The sequence below is a fragment of the Micropterus salmoides genome, unplaced genomic scaffold (genome assembly GCF_014851395.1).
Source record: "Micropterus salmoides isolate LMB-PRFRI ecotype aquatic unplaced genomic scaffold, ASM1485139v1 Ms_hic_scaffold_1, whole genome shotgun sequence".
Lineage (NCBI taxonomy): Eukaryota > Metazoa > Chordata > Actinopteri > Centrarchiformes > Centrarchidae > Micropterus > Micropterus salmoides.
In genome coordinates this window covers 4031078-4050515 of record NW_024040040.1, presented here as the reverse complement: position 1 = coordinate 4050515, position 19438 = coordinate 4031078, and the positions used below count along the sequence as shown (strand labels likewise).

The 19438-nt window shown below is 41.2% G+C and overlaps 2 protein-coding genes across 3 annotated transcripts in view; one reads left to right on the top strand and one right to left on the bottom strand.

Moving 5' to 3' along the window:
* The window catches only part of LOC119916213 (NLR family CARD domain-containing protein 3-like), a 795320-nt gene that overhangs the window by 385897 nt on the left and 389985 nt on the right, over nt 1-19438 (top strand).
* sh3yl1 (SH3 and SYLF domain containing 1) lies at nt 276-17466 on the bottom strand. Of its 2 annotated transcripts, none has more exons than XM_038727651.1 (11): nt 17177-17466; nt 11616-11726; nt 11008-11121; nt 8778-8842; nt 7041-7153; nt 4686-4814; nt 4447-4591; nt 3350-3446; nt 3199-3255; nt 1819-1851; nt 276-1504 (listed from the first exon to the last, which is right to left on the bottom strand). In XM_038727651.1, coding segments are annotated over exons 1-11 (1086 nt in total). In that variant the 5' UTR covers nt 17178-17466; the 3' UTR covers nt 276-1283. The 2 variants fall into 2 exon arrangements, with proteins under 2 accessions (XP_038583579.1, XP_038583502.1); XM_038727574.1 differs by having other exon boundaries at nt 3199-3252; nt 3326-3446; nt 17177-17465.

Here is a 19438-nt window from a genome sequence, read left to right as displayed (position 1 = left end):
TTGACGCCGGAGTTTTTGGACAGATTAAAGAATGTTTGGATTTAACAGAACGCATCTTAAACTACTTCTTTATCTGTTTATTTCTAAATAAATGATATTCCTTTCTTTAGAGCTCCAAGGTCAGTTTGAAACTTTAAAATGCAGCGTAAAAACACCAAAACTGGCTATTATTAAAACAAACACTGATCAAGCGTTTGCTTTGGTTTAAGTGTCGTTACACTGATTTGTTTTCATATATTTGGACTTTCTTTACCAAAATGAGCAGAAATACAAGCAACGTTTTTATAACTAAGATTTATTTATGATCCCTAAACAATTTGTAAAAAACACTTCCCAAACACGACATGATTATATGAATCAAACTGACAGAAAACACCTGCTGTCATCTGCAAACTATAAACTCACACAAATGTCCACAAGTAATTTGCCCCATTTACTGCTGAGAAAGCGGAGCCAGTAACAGATCCCAGAAGTGAAGCTCAGTGAAATACTGACAGGAACACACAATGAACAAACAAAATCTTTACCTGAAAGTTTTGCTTCCATAATTCAATTTAAATTCTCTCCAGTGTATAAATGGTGACTTCTGTATTACTCAACCTTTCACCTATTTCCCCCCGTTTGTGATTGTGCGGCAGTCGAGCAGCAAAACAGGGCTGCAAACGTCAAAGTACGTCCGCTAAAGTGCTTGTTTTTCCCTACGGACAGGCTCAGATTGTTACTACAACAGTCCAGACAGGACGCCTACAGAGGGAGAGACCTTTTTCTAAAGAGTGAGATCCTTTCTGTTTCACCAGAAACAGCCATTACAACGCTCTCGTCCGAGCCGCCACTTTTACCTCTCTGGTCTCCAGCAGCCTCGATTAGTTTCACCAAAGTCACACAATAACACAAACTAACTAAATGAGCAACTGTGAACCAACTTTTAGGAAATTAAATCACAGAACCTGTAAAATAAAGTGATTATTTTCATTAGCGACTAATCTGCTCTTTATTTTCTGGACTAATCGATTAGCTTCCTCTAAAACTTTAGAAGACAGAGTGAAATGTGCGTCCGAGTATCCCAGAGCACAAGGCGACTGTGTGTTATCACCTAAAACCAAGAAAAGCGACAAATTCCCACATTTGAAAACCTAAAACCAGCAAAACTTTGACGACGAATCAACTCATAAAATCGTTACGGATTCATTTTCTTTCAGTTCATCGACTAATCATTACAGCCGGAAAATGCCTTAAGTGGCGTGGCTGCAGCGCCTCCTTCAGACCACCGGGGGGCGCAGCACTTAGTAGGTGACGAAGTTGGCGGGGAAGATCCCGACCCGCCCGTCGTCCAGTTGCCCCTCCCACCAGTCGTACTGGGAGTCGGTGCTGGTGATGACGGTGATGCGGTCCCCGGGGACGAAGCTCAGATCGCCGGGCTGCTGCCCCGTGAACGGGTGCGTGGCCGTGCAGACCAGCTGCCCGCTGGCCCCGCCCACTGACGGTCCTTCACGTGGAGGGTTGGCTGGAAAAGAAAGATTTAGTTTTAATTTATCTTAAAATCAGAACTTTTATTTATTTATTTAATATTTTTATAAGCAGTTTTTCCTGTAAAAACATTAAATGGCTCTGAATACTTTTTATACTTTAAGTACATTGTCCAAATTATACTTTTACTGAAGTTTCAATGCAGGACTTGTGGTACTAGTATTTTTACTGAATACTTCCTCCACCTCTGGTGTGTGCTTTTGTTTTGTTGAGCTGCAGCATGGCGAGCTCTCAGCCACGGCACATGATGAAATATTGATCATGTATTGATGCAAGTTTGTGTGGTCGTACCGTAGTTTTGAGAGCTTCTGGAGGCGTACTGACCTGAAACAGAGAGCACAGAGTACATCAGTGCAGAGACACAAGTCTAAACAAAGAACTGATTACAGATAATGAATCTATTTTTATAATTGATTAATCGTTATCTGCTTTTAAACGAAATCTCTTTTTGTTGTTTCCTCTTCTTTCTTTCTTTCCCTACTTCATACATCTAATTATTTACACTGCTGGTCAATTCATCAATCTAATCAATGATTAGATTTCAACACAGAACGGGGCTGCTGTAAAACCTTTGACCTGTATATACAAACACACTGGGTGCAGCTTTGCCTGCCGTCTTCCTGCAGTTGCAGGTCGACGCTGTGACCAGTAGAGGACGCCGCAGGATCAGACCGCACAGACACGCTGGCAGCGCTGCAGGTGTTTAAGGCCGGCTATAAAAACAGAACGCTTCCACGCTGTTAATGTGCAGCTCACACAGCTGACAGCAGTTACTGATGAGTCGGTGTGTGTTGATGTTGGCAGCTTCATCAAGGTCGCTAGTTAATAACAGACAGGAGAACAAACACACCTCAACTTCCACCTTCTCACAGACTGTGAGCTGCTGATCTCTCACCACATGTCCAAGACAGACAAGAGGAAAGGACGAAGGACAGGAGGAACGGAGGGAGTAGGAAAGGAAAGAAAGTGGCAGGAAAGATTCAGGAAGAGGTAAAATGGAAAGGAGACAAAGTAAAGGCAAAAGAAGGAGGCACTGTGAAAGAAAACAGAAGGTAGTGAAGGAATGTAGGGAGTAATGAAGGAAAGAACAAAGGTGAGGAGGTGACAGTGAAGGAACGGAGGTAAAAAGGAAAGGAGGTAAAGAAGGAGGAAAGGAAGTAAAACAGGAAAGAAGGAGGTAAAGAAGGAGGAGAGGAAGTTAAAAAGTAAAGACGGAGGTAAAGAAAGAGGAAAGGAAGTAAAAAAGGAAAGACGGAGTTAAAGAAAGAGGAAAGGAAGTAAAAAAGGAAAGACGGAGTTAAAGAAAGAGGAAAGGAAGTAAAAAAGGAAAGACGGAGTTAAAGAAAGAGGAAAGGAAGTAAAAAAGGAAAGACAGAGGTAAAGAAGGAGGAGAGGAAGTAAAAAAGGAAAGAAGGAGGTAGAGAAAGAGGAAAGGAAGTAAAAAAGGAAAGAAGGAGGTAGAGAAAGAGGAAAGGAAGTAAAAAAGGAAAGAAGGAGGTAGAGAAAGAGGAAAGGAAGTAAAAAAGGAAAGAAGGAGGTAGAGAAAGAGGAAAGGAAGTAAAAAAGGAAAGAAGGCCCTGACTAGTTAAGAAAAGCAGGAGACAAGGAAAGAAAGAAGGAGGTACAAGCACAGCTGTAACCAGCGTGAGGATGGAGGAAGGTAAAACTCACCGGAGGTCTCAGATTTATAGACGGAGATGCTCGGGTAGAGGGCGTTTCCTCTTCCTGCACACGCACACACAGATCATTACACACCGTTTAGCTCGGACATCAGAGCTCTGTTTTGGCGAGGCGTTACCTGAGCTGCTGGCCGGCTGCTGGAAGCTGCTGGCCGGCTGCTGGAAGCTGCTGGCCGGCTGCTGGAAGCTGCTTGCACGCTTCTGCAGAGGCGGAGGTGGAGGTCGGGACGGACGAACAGACTGGAGAGAGAAAAAGATCGGTCCTACAGCTGAAACACATCATCGCTAGAAAAGCAACACCAAAAAACCCTGAAAGACTTCAAAAGCTGAATGAAAGTTGGTCCGTGTCCGGTGACCCGTTTGAAGTCTGAAGGATCTCTGTAGCTAAAACTTAAATAAAAGGTACACGTTATAAAAAAAGGTAGCAAAAGATGAACGGGGTCCTGAACAATTAGATATTCTAATTATATATATCGGTAGCTGAATGTATGCAGAGATGTTGAATTAGCAAAGAACCTTCAGAAGGCAGAATAATAATGAGCCCTGATTCAGTTATGACCAGACAACATTTGTTTGATTTGGAAAAAAACACCCATCAAAAACTGCAGGCTAAAATAATCTCAGACTCAAAACAAAAATCCATCCAAAACAGATTAAATGTTACGAAAATCCAAATACAAAGCGGTTGAAATTTAAATTTTAAATGTATAGACAGTAAACACTTAATTTCCTGCATTCTGATGAATTTTTCTGCACCAGTTTCTTTACACATAATTCAGGTGACGATTCAAAATCTATAGCCCAGCTGTAACAGAGTCCAAGTCAGTGCTGCTCTCAGATCTGTTCCTCCTTCGGATCCTCTTTTCTCCTGAAACATCGTCCCTGCTGAGTCGCGACTCAGTCTTCACTCCTCTTTGTGTCTTTGTTTGGAGAAGTAACCTCTTTTAATGTGACTGTGGTTCCTTTTCACATCAATGACAAATTATTCACTTTAATTCAGCTAGAAACTCCTGGACATTAACAGCTCCTGTGTTTCAGCAGCTTTTCTGCTCATGTTCAAAACGTTCTGCACGTTCAGAATCTCTCCCACAGATCTGTGTTCTCTGACAGGTCCAGAGGGAAGGCAGAATATCACCACACTAACGTCAGCATTTAATGAGAGGTCCACCTGCCCTCACACCCCTAGTAGCTAATGTTTGGTTTAAGCTGTAAATGTTCGTGTGTAAATGGTGTGATTTACCTTTGAGCGCATGTTCTTGTTGGTCCAATCAGTCGTGTAGGCCTCTGTGTACTCTTCCAGGATGTGGTAGAGGTCGTAACATTCTGGCGGCGGCTCCACGTCGCCGTTCAAAATGGCCGACGCACGGATGTCTTGGGAGTAGAACCTGCAGCCATATGGAGCCATGTTCACACAAACAACGCTTTGAACAAAGAGACGGTGAGTGAAGGTGGGCGTTAAGACACAGGTTTTGTACGTACTTGCGGTTGGTTTCTTTGCGTTCGATCAGACCAGATCCCTCCAGAGAAATACCAGCAAACAAACCTCTGGATCTACAGTAGGTGAAGACCGCCGCCGTGCTGCGAATGGCCACGTCAGCCTCCACGTTCCTGAGAGACAGAACGATAAAGGAGGCCATCAGCTCTGTGGCACCAGTGGAGTAACATCACAGCGATCCTTTCTAGACAAACACTACGCACACAACAAGCAACCCATTATAAATATCTAACCTTCCCTGGTGTGGTCGCACTGGAATTAACCAGAAAAAACAAGAAGCACAAAGCCCAGATAAATAAGCAGAAACTGAACCTGACATGAAAACATGCACGCTGCTGAACGTACATCAAACATCCCAACGCTTGTTATTCTACAGAAGCACCCAGAATCACAGAGGCAGATAGAGGCAGTATGTGCAGGAGTGCTTTGTGGTGATAAAAGTCTGGGAGACACATTTTGTTTGAACGTTCAGAATTAAACTTGATGAAATACAGGGAAAGAAGTTGCACATTATTTATGTGATTTAATCAACTAATTTATGTTTAAATTAATTTTGTTACAGTCAGATAAGCCAAAAGTAAGTTTTCATGTTTTCCATGAAGATTACCCTACCTGTTCTGCTCTATGGCTATTGTATATTTTGTGTGTACTTACCACGCATCCACGGACATAGTCAATTAATCCTTGAAGTGTGGAGTTAGAAAGAAGTGAGCTACTGGCTACATTAGCCTACTAGCACAACACACACCAATAGAGAGCCTAAGTCACTCGCTTCCCCTTCTGGCCCTTGGAACCTTATTTCGGGAAAAATACGTACGGTAGTCAACGGCGAGAGACAACTTATTTTTTAATGTTGTGTGAACTGAGCCCTGAATTAAACACATGATGTTTCTCAATTTGTTAAAAGATAGTTTTGTCCGTCAAGAAAGCAGTTTGTCCTAAAACAGTAAAGTTACGTGTCATTTTGTGTGAAAACCGTTCAGTGAACTACATCTCTCGTCTCGCACAATATACGTCGCCAACATGTTAACGCAGTAATGCTAGCTAACGTTCATTGCTTGGTTGCTGCTAGCTAGATAACTTAGCTATGTTCCATGCAGAAATATATATATATCTCACCTGATGTGTTTAATGCAACGACTCTTGGTCCTTTTATCACATCGTCCTGTCATGTACGTTCTTTGACGTTAGCTTCAATAACGTTAGCTTCGGTCACTGAGAGAAAAAATTACAACTTCACATACGCGACTTTTGGGTTTGTGGTCTTTGTAATTATGTATTTTCACAGTCTGATACCTCAACAGTTTTACATCAAACAGTGACTTTCTTGACTTTTAAATGTATTTTGAAAGTGACAAACATCATTTGTGTAATTCAGGGTACAATTAAAACGGGATCGAAAAATCTCTTGCTGTTGACTACCGTACATATTTTTTCCAAAGTAAGGTCCCACAATGGTCTACAGGAAGGGGAGGGACTTAGGCTCTCCATCTCCTAGTGTGGGTGCTCGAGTTGCATTGTGGGTAATGTAGGCGCCTCATTTTGACAAGGAAAAAGATGAAACCTCTGATTCTGCTGCACCAAATTTGATTCTCTCTTTTCTTTACCTGTCCATCATGACTGACAATGTTGTGGGTCTGAAATGCTAAATCAGTGGCGTGCTCTTTAAATTTTTAGCACTGTCGTATAATCTTTGTAGCCTTCACAAACAGCTAATGCTCTGACCAATGCTCTTCCACTGCTCTGTGGTGTTCCACAGGGCAGGATCCTAGGTCCTCTGTTTTTCTATTTATAAATACTTTCTCATCTAGAATATTTAAAAGTTATTTCTGAAAAGCTGAAACATGATACCGGGTTTGCTGTCTGTATATAAGATCAATGTTTATCTACTCAAATAACACTTGTAAAAATTGAACCTCTTGTTTTGGAGAAGCTGGCAGGTTTAAGTCTAGACAATTTAGTGTCCCCGTCACAGCTCACCTTATTTTCTTTCTGCCTGCAGCTCCCTTCGTTAACAGCTATTCTGATAGCAGCATTTACCTGCAAGTCAAATACCTGGCTACGCCCACAAACACCTGCCAACAAATACACACGCGCCCGCCAAAACCTGTCAAACTGCCCTGAAACAACACCGACCTCTATTCTAAAATTAAGCTCGCACACATAAATCACATCTGATGTTGTAACTGCCACAGTGGTTTCTTTGGTTCTGCTTCGGGCGTCTCATGAACCATCGAGGCAGAATAAAGCATTAAAACATAAACTATAATTTACATCATAAGTGATGATTAGAGGGCAATTAAGAGACAGACAGACTGAGTGAGAGTTCAGGTGCGCACCTGCCCATGGGTCCCACGGCAACGGTGCAGTTCCCGCCAAGCGTCAGGTTGCCGCCCTTTGTGAACGCGTCCACAGCCCTCCGCTGGTTCAGGATAATAACCAGGTCGGATACCTGAGGGAGTTACACATACATTGATTTAACCATTTCAAAATGTTTCGCCATGCGGTCGTTTTACGCGGGCACTGCTTCGAAAACTCTGTGTTGGTGTGTTCAGGACAATCTAAGACAATCAGGTTTGACAGCAACACTTGTAGTATACAATCATAATCCGTCATTTAGCTGAGGGGTTTATCCAAAGCGACTTACAATTGTCATGTGTCAGAGGTTGCACGCCTCTGGAGTGTCTTGCTCAAGGACACATTAGTGGTCTTGAACACGGGTCTCCCACAACAACTTTATTATGAGACAAGTGCGTGTTGGTTGTCTCACAAGGACATATTTGTTGTTAATTGTTGATCTTTGTTGTTCTATATTTTTATATTGTCAATTTATATATTTATGTACACAGTATTCTCTTCCGTTGCAATACGTCTGCACAACACATCAGCGACTTTGTTCTTTCTCTGCAAATAGTTGTATTATTTTTCTCTATTGTCTTTATTATTCTTTTATAACTTGCATTGTTTATTCCATATTTATATATTTCTACACTTTTTTATGTCATCTGTATGTTTGTCCACGTGTAGCACCTTATCACCAAAGCAAATTCCTTGTATGTGTAAAACACTACTTGGCAATAAAGCTGTTTCTGATACTTTATAGTGTTGCTAAAGTTTTGACCTCTTCAGACTGTTGTCATGTCTCCAGTCAGAAATACTCTGCTGTCTTAAAGGTGCCGTAGAATACTCATTGTCAGGGACATACTTGTATTTAGGGTCTCCACTAGAAAATGTTTACATGTGTTAAAGTAAAAAAAAACACAGCCTAGTTGCACAGCGCTGAATCAAGGCCTGCTATGCGAGAATGGGCATCAACGGATACTGAACTGGATCAGAGTACAAGGAGAAAATATTGTCTGGTTTTACCTCTGATGTCCTCCGGCAGTTCTGTCTCCACTATTGGTAATTTACAGAGTTTATATGTTACCTGTAGCCGCTAACTACTGCTAACAGCAGCTGCGGCTAGCTACTCTGTTAGCCACGCAGCTAGCCTTCCTATTGCTGATTCTGGGGGTGTGTTGGTGTTTACACCTCTAACTTTAACACAGTAGCTTTGGATTACCCCATGTGTCATCCAGCTGTTTAAGGGTAACGCCATGCTAACAGTATAGCCTCATACTGTAACTTCCTAAAGCTCTAAATATATGCATAAGATTTTCTCAAACCAGTCAGGACTCCAAAGTTTTTTGATCTTAAATGTGCTCATCACTTAGTCCATGGGCCTCTCTCCATCACAGGGAGAGTAAAATGGATGAATTAAAAAATGAGTGGTCACATGACCGATTTCATCTCTGGTTGCCGAGAAACAAGGGGTGTCTCAACCTCCCCGCAGGCTCAAATCACCCCGCTCTATGTATTTTCTTTCTTTCTTCAAATGTCATTTTCTCATGTTTCAACATCACCTCAAAGAAACATACGGTAACAATTCAACAGCTCGACACCAGAAATACAGACATTTTACTATATATACACACACACACACACACACACACACACACACTGAAACCCCTCGAATATCATTAAAATATCAAAAAGGTAGGATTTTCACCATTCGTCACTAACACGTGATCACTCACCTCCACCCCGATCTCAAAGCCTCCTCCCAGACCTGCGATGCCGATGGCAGACGGTGCCGACCAGCCTGAACACAAACACACAGAGTGGAGATGCATTAATGACGAGGGTTTAAAGAGGGAGGCCACAGTTGTATTTATTTCCTTCTGTTTTAATAAGAAATAGACACAAGTGCCTCCCTGCATTACATACAGTGATTTAAGTTATGTGCCCTGGGTTTTGCCTCTCAGGCTGCCCTAATCCTCGTGGTGGGTTGAATGCAGCCTTGCAGGAATACTTCCACGTGCAGTGCATGTATGATATAAAGCTGTGAAGAGCTTTTTGTAGTAGAGATGTTGTCTCTTTCTTAGAAACTAAACATGATTAGCAGCCAATTACACAGCACTTGTAATTGTAGATATGTCTATAATGCAGGAACTTGTTTGGCCTCTATGTGCATGTAAAATAAAAAATATTAGTTAATAAATATAGGTATAGGAAGAGAGTTTTGTTTTCGTCCTTTGGTCAGGTGTATATATCACACAGATCCGAACATGGCAGGAAGACTACAGCGGGACTCAACCCTTTCCATCTAGTTCTGTGCTCAGATGCATTCTATCGTTTTCTACTTTCTCTTCTGTAAAAGTACGAATAGTGTCCACATCAGTGAGGAAAAACCCTCAAGAGTGAAGTCATTTTATCACAATCTGCCCAGGACAGTTTGTAGATATGAGATAAGGACATCCTAGACCTCTTTGAAACAAACATAAACTTTAATATAATTCATGTGAAAAGCACTCTGTGACCCTGAAGTGTGAAAAGTGCTATTAAAAATAAGAACTGCGTTTAGTCATGCTGATAAGATCTGGATGGTAAAAAACATATTTTGGCTCACTAAAAATAGAATTCAGTGTTCTTGTTTTATTGCCGTTTTAAATCAAACAAACCAGAAAACCAACAAAAAGGCCTGCAGAGGAGGCGGCGTGTCCGGTACGTGTGATCCTCGCCGGGCTTTGGCACGATGACAAACTCCAACATCTGTCACCGCCAGACGAGTAATTACATCAGATGACTGCACGCCGCTGCTCCCCGCGCTGTAGGGAGGTCTGAGGGAGTTTGTTACCACAGCAATGCAACACATCCTCAAAAATAAAATAATAAGGTCACTGTAGACCTCGTGAGGATTCAGAAACATGAAGGAAGAACCTTCAGAATCCCTGCCAGATAGTGACCGCTGACAGGAACACATAGAACAGGGCGCACGTGGACGGACAGGTGGGGTCTTACGTACGGCTGGGCGACAGGGCCGAAAATGTCAGTCCATAATTATCAGGATAAATGTCAAATCATTAATTCTTTCAGGTTTAAAGGCTGATTTTTGATCCTGAGTGAAAGTTAACTGTGGTTTTAAACTTTTCTTTATGGTCAGAACAAACATTTGATGCCATACAGTGGATCACTTCACATTCAGAACTATTATGATAACAAAGAGAGCCTAAGTCCCTCCCCTTCTGGTGGACCACCATGGGACCTTACTTCGGGGGAAAATATGTGCGGTAGTCAATGGCAAGAGACAACAAATTTTTTTAATTGTGCTCTGAATTACACATGATGGTAAATTTAAAGAAAGTCGTAGTTTAGTATAGGACTGTGAAAATACACAATTACAAAGACCACAAACCCAAAAGTCGCGCATGTTTCTCTCAATGACCAAAGCTAACGTTACTGAAGCGAACTTTACTGAAGCTAACGTCAAAGAACTTCAACGAGAGGATGACGTGATAAATGGCTGAGAGTCGTTGGATTAAACGCATCAGGTGAGATATATTTCTGCGTGGAACACGGCTAAGTTATCCTGCTAGCGGCAACCAAGCAATGAACGTTAGGTAGCTTTACCGTGCTAACATGTCGGTGACGTATATTGTGTGAGATGAAAGATGTAGTTCACTGAACGGTTTGTTGACGGACAAAATTATCTTTTAACAAATTGACAAACGTGTGTGTAATTCAGGGCTCAGTTCAAACAGGATCAAAAAATAAGTTTTCTCTCGCCGTTGACTACCGTACGTTTTTTTTCCCGAAATAAGGTCCCAAGCAAGTGACTTAGGCTCAATATTTTTCCAGTCCCTTTTCCTCAACAAAATAAATTGGTGATTCAAATGAATTAAATGAAACATTTATTGAACACTGGTTTTATTGTAACTGAATTATATTGCAACACAACAGCCCATAATTATCATTATGAAGTCTTACGTCTGTCGGCCAGCCTGGCGATGACGATGCCGCTGCCTCCCCTGGCTGTGATCATGAAGCCGGCCTTGATGACGGAGATGATGGCCAGACCCTCCGCCTTTGCTATCACATGAGCTGCAACACACAGCAGTTTGTTTTATTTTTATTTATTTTTTAAACTGCCTAGTTTTGTGAATGCATGATGAAAACGCCAAAAACTGTATCGCAGCACATATGTGCAGCAGAGGTTTTAGATTATGTGCACAGTGGCATATATTATATTACTGGATTATAATTATTGATGCAGCTGGTAAATGTGGAGCTCATTTGAATTACTTTATATACTGCTGGGTAGCAGCATAATTTATTGTTTGTATTGATAATCTGAAGCTGTCAGACAAATGAAGTGCAGTAAAAAGTACTAATCTTTCCCTCGGAGATGTTGTGAGGTAGAACTAAGTAGGAGAAATTGATTAGTTCCTCAAAACTGTACTGCAGTAAAGTACATTCGTAGACATGCAGCAGTCCATAAATAAAATAAGTTAATTAAGCACATGTCATCTCTACTTTCTCCCTCTTTGTCCTCAGTCCCTAAACACAGACAGTAATGAAGGACGGGGCAGTTTTACGGGGGATGAGTTTGTCCGGTCCGTTCCTGTTGGAGATTTCAGTGAAGTCTCTCAGGATCTTGGCGGCTTTCTTCGCCTCCGACTTCAGGTTGGACGGGATGGGGTTACTCACTGCGAACACACACATTATACGGTGTATTAAAACATCAACAGCTCATTCAGCGTTAGTACCGAGAGCACTGCAGTTATTTACTTTTCAGCCACAGGTGAAACTAAAACCTTTGTTAACTTTTGCGGCACAAAACGAGGAGTCACAAACACTCGTCAATGAACTTCTTGTTGACTTGAATTTGGCCTTATCTACATCTGCACCAAAAGAAGCTGAGCTAACCTCTTAGAAAGCTCTGATTGTAGGGGCTTATAGTAGCCTTTTATTTCTCCCGATATTTACTACTAAAATGTAAGAAAACATTCGTCCCAGCAATTTTAATCTTCAAACAACTTGTTTTGTCCAACCAACAGCAAAATAACAGCAAATTACTCCATTTTCTGCTTGAAAATGACTTCAATCAATTGAAATAGTTGCCAATCACTTTTCTTTGACTTATCCATCTGTTGAGGTTGTTGCTTCATCTCATTCAGCTCCACCAGCCAAATTCGATTTTGGATCTAACATTCACGCTCAATTTGTCATGTTGATTTCTGACATCCTGAGTGTGTCCCTGGCCTCTGTGCTGGAGGGCGTGGTGGATGGATGTTCGGGCTGCCGTTGAGTCATGTGTTAGGAATGTGCTGGCTGCAGCAGGCGGCATGTTGGCCGACTGGTCTATGCGGTCTTACTCTGCCGTCGCTGTTTGAAGCTCTGACAGCAGAAACAGGAAGCAGAAGGACACGATCGCTGGTTTCTGACCAGAATTTAAGAGGTTCTGTTTCCAGTCCCACTTGTTTGTTAGAGTCAACAGTCATGCCTGAAGCTCTGTGAGGCTGTAAGTACAGACAGCTGTGTCTTCAACAGATTATACTTAAAACCACAAATGTGAACCTCATGGCGGATGGACAAAGCTTTTAACACAAGACTGCAGTTCTAATAAATATCTATCCAATCAGTCATTGGCTGAACAAGTCATAGGTTCAGACTCTGTGGGTCTGTGATAGAACCACTAACCATCCATTTAATGGCAGAACATCTGAGCTACAACCCCCAGCCATCTTTGATTTAGTCAGATTTACTACAGTGGCTGAGGAGGTTTACGATCTATTCATCTATAAAGGCCTTTCTAGTGGCCTAAGAGGAAGTTCTACTTGTCTATGATGGGGTTCTAGTTGTTTTTAGCGGAGTTCTAGTTGTCTTTGCAGAGGTTATAATGATTCTTTAGGTTCTTGTCATCTATGAGGAGGTTCTATTGAACCTCTGTGGTACATATGGGTTATTGCGGAGGTTCTAATGGTCTTTAACAATCTATTCATCTATGAGGCGTTTCTAGTGGCCTAAGTGGAAGTTCTACTTGTCTATGATGGGGTTCTAGTTGTTTTTAACGGAGTTCTAGTTGTCTTTGCAGAGGTTATAATGATTCTTTAGGTTCTTGTCATCTATGAGGAGGTTCTATTGAACCTCTGTGGTACATATGGGTTATTGCGGAGGTTCTAATGGTCTTTAACAATCTATTCATCTATGAGGCGTTTCTAGTGGCCTAAGTGGAAGTTCTACTTGTCTATGATGGGGTTCTAGTTGTTTTTAACGGAGTTCTAGTTGTCTTTGCAGAGGTTATAATGATCCTTTAGGTTCTTGTCATCTATGAGGCGTTTCTTGTGGTCTTACGTTCTAGTGGTCTAAGAGGAAGTTCAAGTTTTCGTCAGTGATAAGGTTCTGTTGGATACTGAGGACATTCTAGTCTTTGTTAAGAAGGTTCTAGTTATATAAGACAACGTTCTAGTTTCTTGTCGAGGTTCCAGTTGTCTATAAGGAGGTACTAGTGATCTTTTACCAATATTATAATGGTATTTTAGGAAGTTCTACTTGTCTATGATGGGGTTCTAGTTGTCTTTTCAGAGGTTCTAATGATCTTTTAGATTCCCGTCATCTATGAGCAAGTTCTGTTGAACCTCTGTGGTATATATTGGTTATTGCGGAGGTTCTAATGGTCTTTTACAATCTATTCATCTATGAGGAGTTTCTAGTGGCCTAAGAGGAAGTTCTACTTGTCTATGATGGGGTTCTAGTTGTTTTTAACGGAGTTCTAGTTGTCTTTGCAGAGGTTATAATGATCCTTTAGGTTCTTGTCATCTATGAGGCGTTTCTTGTGGTCTTACGTTCTAGTGGTCTAAGAGGAAGTTCAAGTTTTCGTCAGTGATAAGGTTCTGTTGGATACTGAGGACATTCTAGTCTTTGTTAAGAAGGTTCTAGTTATATAAGACAACGTTCTAGTTTCTTGTCGAGGTTCCAGTTGTCTATAAGGAGGTACTAGTGATCTTTTACCAATATTATAATGGTATTTTAGGAAGTTCTACTTGTCTATGATGGGGTTCTAGTTGTCTTTTCAGAGGTTCTAATGATCTTTTAGATTCCCGTCATCTATGAGCAAGTTCTGTTGAACCTCTGTGGTATATATTGGTTATTGCGGAGGTTCTAATGGTCTTTTACAATCTATTCATCTATGAGGAGTTTCTAGTGGCCTAAGAGGAAGTTCTACTTGACTATGATGGGGTTCTAGTTGTTGTTAACCGCTTGAGCAGCTCGTTTCAAAAACAAAGACCGAGATGTCAGCAGCTGGAGCGGCGAGATGAAGACAGCAGGGCAAAGATAAGGAGGCTGTGGGTTTGGCGAGCTGGATATTCAGCCACCTCAGGTGCCTTTTGTTGAAACTTTTCATAAAATCGATGTGCTCGTCAATTTCACTTTTCGTCAACTGACAAATCACAGCCTGGATGGGGCGGGACATAAAAATGGTTTGATGTGCTACAGTAAACTTTAAAATGTTGACCTCCTCCTGCATGAGTGGTTCATTTCTGATTAATGATGAGATAGTAGCTTTAACAAATTAAGTAGACCATTTTCTTGCACAAGTATTTAACTAGTGGTGGGCTGTATAGTATACTATTACATAAAATGACAATAGCCTACATATAGTAAAATTAAATAATTTACATAACATACTAGCAGTATGCTCTTAGATTGAAATTGAACTTTTTATCTAATATTATAATATTACACTGATTAAAACTAGTTTCTCCTCCATGTTGTAGAAAGAGCCTCTCCAGTGGAAAGATACAGATTTCCACTGCACAGGTGTGCCAGTACGTGTTCCTTCTAGCCTCCTCCTGCGAGCAACATGTTCCCCTTGTTCTGATTTACTAAAGTTAATGTAAAACTATTCAGTAGTCTTGTTTACATCAGGTGTGGGTTGTGTGGGTTCGTCCGGTATTTTGTGAATCTGTCCGTGGTTCAAAAACTACACAAGCAACAATCACATTAAAGTTTTGTGTGATGACTGATCATTATTTCAAAAGCTGTTTTCAATGTCTCAAATTTTCAAAACATCTGTTTCAGTATTTTAAAAAGCTTTAAAAAAATATTAAGGCCGATGCGTACAGAGACAAGGGTCTTCACTTCCAGTCCTCCAATATTCTCAACTCAGAAGAAAAGGAGCAAACATGTATTACAAATATGTGTATAATAAGTAGTTTGTTAAACTCTGTTATATTTTTCGCTGTGCTCCTAAATTTCCTCATTTAGGACATGTTAGCGTAGAGCCCTGCCTCTGTGGAGGTTCTATTGAACCTCTGAGCGCAATAACCAATGTAACCCCCTAATTTGGCCATTAGGGAGTTATATTGGTTATTGCGGAGGTTCTAGTGGTCTTTTACAAACTATTCATCTATGAAGCGTTTCTAGTGGTCTAAGAGGGAGTTCTAGTTCTCTGTAATGGGGATCTAGTTTATTTTGCGGAGGTTCTAATGATCTTTTAGGTTCTTTTTATCTATAAGGAAGTTCTAGTAAGTGTGTTAAGGAGGTTCTAGTTGTCCAAGATGACGTTCCAGTTGTCTATAAAGGTGATCTTTTACAGTCTATGAGGAGTTTTTTATTTGGGGTATTTGAGGAGGTTCCATTGGTTTACGAGATTCTAGTTATCTACAAGGAAGGTTTGAGTCATAGGAGTAGTTTTTGTGACCTTTAAGATGAGGTTCTATTGGATAAGGAGGTTTTAATGGTCTTTTAGGAGGTTCTAGGATCTACAAATGTAAAGTCGTCCAAACTGAAAGGTTCTTGTGATGCAGTGTTGTGACTCGGTCATTAAGCAGCTGATGAGCTCATGGACAGGTGATACAGGTCTGATGGAGTTTCATAAACTGACTCATGAAGTCATTAGATCCATCCTAATTCAAGTTCATTCATGAAATGACACACAGCAGGTTCTACACTGAGAGAACAACAGTATGTGACGTCATCTCTGTCGCCATGACGATGCCTCTCAAACCCCCGCACCAATTTTCTGCAAGAAAACTAATTAACCAATCACAGCGCCCGAGCACAAACTCAGGGAATCGCTGATTAACTGCTAATGAGTGCTCGATATGCTAACGTGGAACCACAATAGTTCAATACTTTGTCATCCCTCATTAATATACAGACACATACAGTCTGACATGACAACAAACTCTGGCCTCAAAACCTTATCTTAAACTAACTGATTAGACTAGAACCACAACCTCCAGAACTTCTCATAGAGGACTAGAATCTCAAAAAAGACGGCTAGGACTTCTTCATAGACGGCTAGAACATCCCTTAGATAAACAGAACCTCCTCCTCCGTCGACCACTTGAGCCTCCTGATTGACAACTACATCCCAAAAGCCCACTACTACCTCCTCAAAAGACATTTAGATGCCCCTAAGCCACTAGAACATCAAAAATATCCTATAAGAACCTCCTCACAGACGATTACAACCCTACTAGAACCTTGCCCACAAACACTAAAACCCCCCAAAAGACCAACAGAACTTCCTCATTAATTAATATAACCTATAAAATGCAGCAGTAGTAATAGGAGTACAACCTCCTCAAAGGCTAGAACCTCCCTCATAGAGGACTAGAACCTAAAAGCCCACTAGGACTTGCACTAAGACCTCTTTGAATACCCACCTTACAGCATTAGGACTCCCTTAAAGACCACTAGAACTCCTGCTCCACAGAATGTCAAACACTGCCAGAACCCTCACAATACCAACTAGAACCTAGATGACTACAGCCTAAAAGCCTACTAGAACCTTGTGAACAAACACTAAAACCGTCTAAAAAACCAACAGAACTTCCTCATAAAACTATAACCTAAGAAAACGCTACTACCTCACTCAAAGGCCACTAGAACCAGGTTATAGAAGACTAGAACCTAAAAGACCACCTGAACTCTCTCTAAACCAACTAGAACTTAGACGACTACAGCCTGGAAGATCCCGGACCCTGGTGCCAGCACCTCACACCTGTCACCAACACCAGGATACCTAAACGTTTGTAACAACTCGGACTAAGAACACAGCTAACTAGAACCGGTGGATCCAGTGAAACCGGAACACGGACAGGTAGAACCCTCCAGGTGTTTAACAGATCAGGTTTAATAAACTTACTTTTCTTCCTTTCTCGTCTTTTCCTCCTGTTCTCTCTCCGCTCTGGTTGTATACCTGGAAACAGGTGAGCTGCGCGAGGCTCTCACTTCACTTCACTTCCGCCTCACCTGATTCTCATGACAGCGCCGCGCGTTGCCGGAAACCACAAATCCCATAAAAATAAAAGCCAGTCGAGCCCACCTGGGCAGGTAAAAGCAGATGGGAGGAGTTAATTGATAACCATCAGCGACGTCACACAGAAACAGTTCATTAGAAACGAACTGAATGATTAACATGTGATGTCAGGGAGACGGGCGCCGCGCGGACAGCCCCGACAGAGGGGCGTTGAACAGCTGGGCGCGAGCCTCGGCCCTCTGCCTTGTTTTCCCTGAGTCCAGTCTCTCAGGCAGGTCCATACTTTCCCTGCTACACTTTACTCCATTTGTTCCGTCTGCAACAAACTACACCTATGTTTCATTTTAAACTTACTTTTGTTTCATAACCGCCTTATTCCATTTTATTTTGCTGATATGGAGCTAGGTGTCTGAAATAAAAGTTGACTGATTGATAGGCAGCATGTTCTGGTCCCCATCACAGAAAGAAATAATAATCGGATTAAATTATCGCATTAAATGGGAAAACTTCACAGTCATAAAGCCAGTTGTTTCAGTTTCTCTCTGTATGATTGTGTCTGCGGATTAACGCCCCATCTGTTGAGGAACATTTTACTGTCAGGTGATGAGTTATATTTGCATTATAATTTTACCCTTTTGTTTTACTTGAAATGCCTTTAATAAAGTTCCTTCTCTCAGCCTGCAGCAAGCTCTGCTCTAAGTGTGCGGTGACAGGCCTGAAATGCCTCGGTGCTTGTTGGGATGCCTGGAGTCTGCGCTCAGGGCAAAATGAATAAAAATCTGTGTTTAATCTCAAAACATGTTTTCTTTATTTAGATTTCTTGTTTATTATTTTTAATTCAGATGTGTATGTATAAATAGATGTGAGTGTAGTTTTTTTTACTGATATTTTCTGATATTTGTTTTCTTTTATCTTTTTCTGTTTTTTATATAGCCTATATTTAAATTCTGAAATGAAGCTTGTCATGCGACGTGTTAATGTATTATTTGGGGGAGGATAAAAGAAAAGTATTTGGGGCATGTTACCAGCTGAAAAACCATTACAATGTGACTTTAACAAAAAAACTTTAATTTGGTTTTCAACACAACGTCCTTGAATGGCTCAATTTATTATCACTAAATGTTACTGGCTTTCCATACAACCACATGTTTGCCTTTTAAAAAAACAGCTATGCAATGATGAAATAAAAAAAAGTCCTTGTTCAGCTAAAACAGATGTAGATTACATTAGATGCAGCTGTTCGCGTAATAAAAAGCACATGTGAAATTTGTTTTCGACTTTCAATATTGATATTCAGACACCCTAAATATGTCTGTATGTGAATTTATCACATGTGAAATGTTTAAAAAACAACATGAAACATTGTATTAATGTGTTTATAATGTGAAAACCACAACCAGATTCATACCTTCATTTGATTATTAAATCAAATCCAGTCCTGTTTAGTCCTGTCCTTCGTCTCTAACTGCTGCAGCAAAGACTGAAAAGCTTCCCATGTTTGTCCAGAGTCATTTTCTCACAGTTAACGTGATAATGTTTCGTTTTATTATTAATCCCTCGGCGGAACGTTGAGCCGCTGGTCGAGACGTCAGGAGAGTCGAGGGTTCTGGTGTCTCTAATAACTGCAGAGCAGAAATATCTAACAAACAGTTTCACAGCCTGGTGATTCCTTCACAATAAAGTCAAACATTTAATGTTTAAATGATTAGAATAATGACAGCAATAGCTGTAAGCAGCAGTGCGGTGAGAAAAAAAACACTATTCAAAAGTTACATTCAGCTCAGTCTCACATTATTTAGGGCCAAAGCAGTTCAATGATTGGTTCATTTAGTGCAGAGTACAGTTTCTGGGGAGGCCCCTGTGGTGACATGAGAAGTCGAACTCACAAAGCAGGACTCAGGCTGAGCTTCAGGTGGCGGGCAACATGACGCAGAAACTGAACCACGCCTATTTGTTGTAAATTCGTGCCTTTTGAGCTTCAACAAAAACTTTCAAAGATGATCGGCAGTGTGGAGCTCCCCTGGAAACAAAGCTTTCGTGCAGTGTAACTTCAGCAGCAGTTAATCACAGTGTTTTGGATTTTGGGGCCTGGGTACATGCCCAGTAATCCATCCCGGCATGCAGACGGCCCTTCATCATGTGTTTCTG

Bases quoted from the DNA above. Each gene is read 5' to 3' on its own strand.
- sh3yl1 (XM_038727574.1), bottom strand. The intron at 11,122-11,615 runs GTAAAACTGCCC...TGTGTGTTGCAG, and splicing joins ACCGGACAAACTCATCCCCC to CTCATGTGATAGCAAAGGCG. The intron at 1,852-3,198 runs GTGAGTTTTACC...TCTCTGTTTCAG, and splicing joins CTATAAATCTGAGACCTCCG to GTCAGTACGCCTCCAGAAGC.